The sequence below is a fragment of the Poecilia latipinna genome, unplaced genomic scaffold (genome assembly GCF_001443285.1).
Source record: "Poecilia latipinna isolate Pla-1442-1.1 unplaced genomic scaffold, P_latipinna-1.0 Scaffold4258, whole genome shotgun sequence".
Taxonomy (NCBI): Eukaryota; Metazoa; Chordata; class Actinopteri; order Cyprinodontiformes; family Poeciliidae; genus Poecilia; species Poecilia latipinna.
Genome location: NW_015116874.1, coordinates 1 through 4,862, shown reverse-complemented (window position 1 = coordinate 4,862; position 4,862 = coordinate 1). Strand labels below are relative to the sequence as shown.

General features: G+C 51.8%; 1 protein-coding gene across 1 annotated transcript in view; it reads left to right on the top strand.

Moving 5' to 3' along the window:
• The window catches only part of LOC106942415 (CST complex subunit CTC1-like), a 7,843-nt gene extending 6,936 nt beyond the window's left edge, over window positions 1-907 (top strand). The window contains exon 3 of the mRNA XM_015025686.1: window positions 512-907. Within this exon, the coding sequence (XP_014881172.1) occupies window positions 512-907 (396 nt within the window). The remainder of the gene's footprint in view (window positions 1-511) is intronic.
• The last annotated feature ends 3,955 nt before the right edge of the window (window positions 908-4,862 follow it).

The following is a 4,862-nucleotide window of genomic DNA, read 5'->3' as shown; positions in this document are numbered from 1 at the left end:
CTGCTGACCGGCACCAGAATCTGGTCAACTCCATGGACCCCTTCCATCCATCCATCCATCCATCCATCCATCCATCCATCCATCCATCATTCCATCCATCCATCCATCCATCCATTCATTCATTCATTCATTCATTAGGAGGTGTGAATGTTTTGGTCACCAGTCTGTCACAAACTGTGTTTATGCAACTAAATATTAGTTTATGATTCTCAGGAGAGATGAAGCTTTCAGCATTTATTAGTTTGTTTTTGAGTTTGTAAAGAAATATCAACACTGCTGTTTTTAAACACTGTATTTCTTGACTTTCTGTAAAATATTCTGATATTCAATTAATTTTTCTTTTTGGCTTTGAAATAAAATGTGCAGTGACTCCACTGTATTTGTGTTCATAAAATAACATTTATTTGAAGAATTTTGAGGTTTACTCACCTTTATAAACACTATTATGAACATAACTGAATATATGTGTGTGTATCTCTGTACACGTGTGTGTGTCTCTGTGTGTGTGCAGGGCAGCAGGCTGTGGTGGGCCCAGTGTGTGTGTGTTGGTGTCTCAGTGTGTGTTACGGCTCTCAGAGTGTGTGTTCTCAGAGGATGGAGAGGAAACAGCGTGTTGTGTGTGACTGACCGCTCAGAGATGCACACCGGATACACACACTCTGAGGCTACACACACACAGGGACACACACACCCAGAGGACCCGGAGCCCCTCCCCCTCTCTGGCCCCGCCCACTCTGACCAAGTGCTGATGGACCTGGAGGAGGCGGAGCCTGAGGAGCTTCCTGTCCAATCAGGAGGGAGAATTAAACACTCCAGCGTCATCAGCTACCAGGTAGGAGGCCTCTGTGATTGGCTGTTTTTATCTAGGAGGTTTCTGATTGGCTTTTGTTATCTAGGAGGCCTCTGATTGGTTTTTAGTATAATATTAAAGATAACTTTCATATTTTTTTCCATCTGCCAACTCCAGTGTGAACCTGTTCATCTTAGAGCAGGAGATGCCAAATGTAGCGCTGATTTCAGATGCTGTGACTTCCTGTAAAATCAACACAATTTCACATCGTTGATGTGAGGAGCGGCCATATTGAACTGCTAATGGAGGAGCGGCCATATTGAACTGCTAATGGAGGAGCGGCCATATTGAACTGCTAATGGAGGAGCGGCCATATTGAACTGCTAATGGGAGGAGCGGCCATATGAAGTCGGCCTTGTAAATGGTAACTGGGTCAGTTGGAGCTGCACCCAGTTTCCCACTGGGAGATCTGACTTGTGTTCCTGGGGATTGGGATTAGGTCATGAGTCAGTCAGAATCTCCCTGTTCCCACTTGAACGCAGCATCATGTCTGTCTGTCTGCACCGGTTGTTTCTACTGTGGGACCCCAGAGGTCATGAACGAACGAATGTATAAAAATTAACTTTGTGTCAAAGTTTACATAAATATTCTCAAACTTTTTCCCTGCTGTGAAAATGTGCAGCAGCCAAACAAACTTTATCTGTGAACAATAATAAACTACAAAGAGTCAAAACTCACATAAATCCACTGATTCAGTTATTTAGACCAGGAATCAAACCTGATGTCTGTTCATGATTTTAATATTTTATTGTTTAAACGATGAAACTGAACCACATTTATCCTCAGACAATAACCTGAAAAATAAATAAACTAAAGGAAGGTAAAACTTCACTCCAATGTAAATAATAACTTCCTCAGTTTGTCTCATGAAGATGTAACTCATCGTCTGAAAGCATCTGAGGCTCATTTCATTCTGACTGGAGAGAAAACAGGCTGATCAGCAGATGGATCCACCAGGTTCGGTTCTGATCAGGAGACGATCAGGTCCATCAGCAGCTGATCCAGGTGAGCCGCTACCTGAGGAGCTTTGGCTCTGATGGAGAACATCTGAGGGATTCAGAGGAGGATTGATCACAGATCAGATCCATCTGATGGTCGATCAGCGTTTAGATTCATCCTGGAGCTCTGAGCAGAACTTAGAGCGGTACCAGCGGTACCGGTACCGGTCCAGCTGCAGCCGTCCTCCAGTGGAGCCGCCCGCTTTGTGAAAGCGCCTTATGGACAGAAAGCATCTCTACTCTGTGAATGCAGCTCCTGCTGCTGATTCCTGTCTGCAGAGCAAACGTCCACATTCAGAACCTCTCTGGTCTGTAGACCGGCTGGAGGCTCTGCTGCAGCAGCAGGTCCGACCCAGACAGCTTTACTGGTTACTGTGGAGGGGTTTCTTAAATTGTTTTTATGAGGCGACACTCTGTCCTGAAAGCACCTTTTAAATAACGTAATTATGATTAATATAAATACCATTCTGCTACCAGCCAGGACCGTTGCCATGGTTACTGCTTGGCAGCAGACTTCCAGGTATTTATACTAATTTACATTAATATGTGTTTATGGAGGCGACAGGCGGAGCAACAGCTGCTGGTTCCTGTAAATCAGGGTTAATAAAGGAAAGGTGCGAAGACCCCTTATGATGCACAAGAACTTTGGACTTAGTGTTTCCTCGCCCGGACGCGGGTCACCGGGGCCCCCCTCTGGAGCCAGGCCTGGAGGTGGGGCACGATGGTGAGCGCCTAGTGGCCTGGCTTTTACCCACGGAGCCCGGCCGGGCTCAGCCCGAAGAGGAGACATGGGTCCCCCTTCCAACGGGCTCACCACCTGTCGGAGGGGCCAAAGGGGTCGGGTGCAATGTGTTATGGGCGGCAGCCAAGGGAGGGGACCCTGGCGGTCTGATTCTCGGCTGCAGAAGCTGGCTCTTGGGACGTGGAACATCACCTCTCTGGTGGGGAAGGAACCGGAGCCGGTGTGCGAGGCTGAGAGGTTCTGACTAGAAATAGTCGGCCTCGCCTCGACGCATGGCTCTGGTTCTGGAACCAGTCTCCTTGAGAGGGGCTGGACGTACTTCCACTCTGGAGGTGCCCAAGGAGAGAGGCGCCGGGCAGGAGTGGGCATACTTGTTGCCCCCCATCTTGGCGCCTGTACGTTGGGGTTTACCCTGGTGAACGACAGGGTAGCCTCCCTCCGCCTACGGGTGGGGGGACGGGTTCTCATTGTTGTCTGTGCTTACGGGCCGAACAGCAGTTCAGATTACCCACCCTTCTTACAGTCCTTAGAGGGGGTACTGGAGAGTGCCCCTCCTGGGGACTCCCTTGTTCTGCTGGGGGACTTTAATGCTCACGTGGGCAATGACAGTGAGACCTGGAGGGGCGTGGTTGGGAGGAACGCCCCTCCGATCTGAACTCGAGTGATGTTCTGTTGTTGGACTTCTGTGCTCGTCACGGATTGTCCATCATGAACACCATGTTCAGGCATAAGGGTGTCCATATGTGCACTTGGCACCAGGACACCCTAGGCCACAGTTTGATGATCGACTTTGTCATCATTTCATCGGATCTGCGGCCGAATGTCTTGGACACTCGGGTGAAGAGAGGTGCGGCGCTGTCCACTGACCACTACCTGGTGGTGAGTTGGCTCCGGTGGTGGGAGGAAGCCGGTCAGACCTGGCAGGCCCAAACGTGTAGTGAGGGTCTGCTGGGAATGTCTGGCGGAGTCCCCTGTGAGATGGAGCTTCAACTCCCATCTCCGGCAGAACTTCGAACACGTTCCGAGGGAGGCAGGAGACATTGAGTCTGAGTGGACCATGTTCCGTGCCTCCATTGCCGAGGCGGCTTATCGGAGTTGCGGCCGCAGGGTTGTTGGTGCCTGTCGCGGCGGCAACCCTCGAACCCGTTGGTGGACACCTTCGGTGAGGGATGCTGTCAAGCTGAAGAAGGAGTCCTATCAGGCCTTTTTGGCCTGTGGGACTCCAGAAGCAGCTGGTGGGTACCGACGGGCGAAGCGGCACGCGGCTCGGGTGGCCACTGAGGCAAAAACTGGGGCGTGGGAGGAGTTTGGAGAGGCCATGGAGAAAGACTTCCGCATGGCTTTGAGGCGATTCTGGGCCACCATCTGGCGTCTCAGGAGGGGGAAGCAGTGCAGCACCAACATTGTTTATAGTGGGGATGGTGTGCTGCTGACCTCGACTCAGGACGTTGTGGGCCAGTGGCGGAATACTTCGAAGACCTCCTCAATCCCACCAACATGCCTTCTGTTGATGAAGCTGAGCCTGGTGTCTCTGGGTCGGGCTCTCCAATCTCTGGGGACGAGGTCGCCGAGGTGGTCAAAAAGCTCCTCGGTGGCAGGGCCCCGGGGGTGGATGAGATCTGCCCGGAGTTCCTTAAGGCTCTGGATGTTGTAGGGTTGTGTTGGCTCACGCGACTCTGCCATATCGCATGGACATCGGGGGCAGTTCCCCTGGATTGGCAGACTGGGGTGGTGGTCCCCCTGTTCAAAAAGGGGGACCAGAGGTGTGCTCCAATTACAGGGGGGTCACACTCTTAAGCCTCCCTGGTAAGGTCTATTCAGGGGTTCTGGAGAGGAAGGTCCGTCGGATAGTCGAACCACGGATTCAGGAAGAGCAGTGTGGTTTTTGTCCTGGTCGTGGAACACTGGACCAGCTCTACGCCCTCCACAGGGTCCTGGAGGGTGCATGGGAGTTCGCCCAACCGGTCTACATGTGTTTTGTGGACTTGGAGAAGGCGTTCGACCGTGTCCCCAGGGGGCCTTTGTGGGGGGTTCTCCGGGAGTATGGGGTACCGGGCCCTTTGATACGGGCTGTCAGGTCCCTGTACGACCGGTGTCAGAGTCTGGTCCGCATTGCCGGCAGTAAGTCGGGCTCGTTTCCGTTGAGAGTTGGACTCCGCCAAGGCAGCCCTTTGTCACCGATTCTGTTCACTACTTTCATGGACAGAATTTCTAGACCAGCCGAGGTGTTGAGGGGATCCGTTTTGGTGGCCTTAGGATCGCGTCTCTGCTT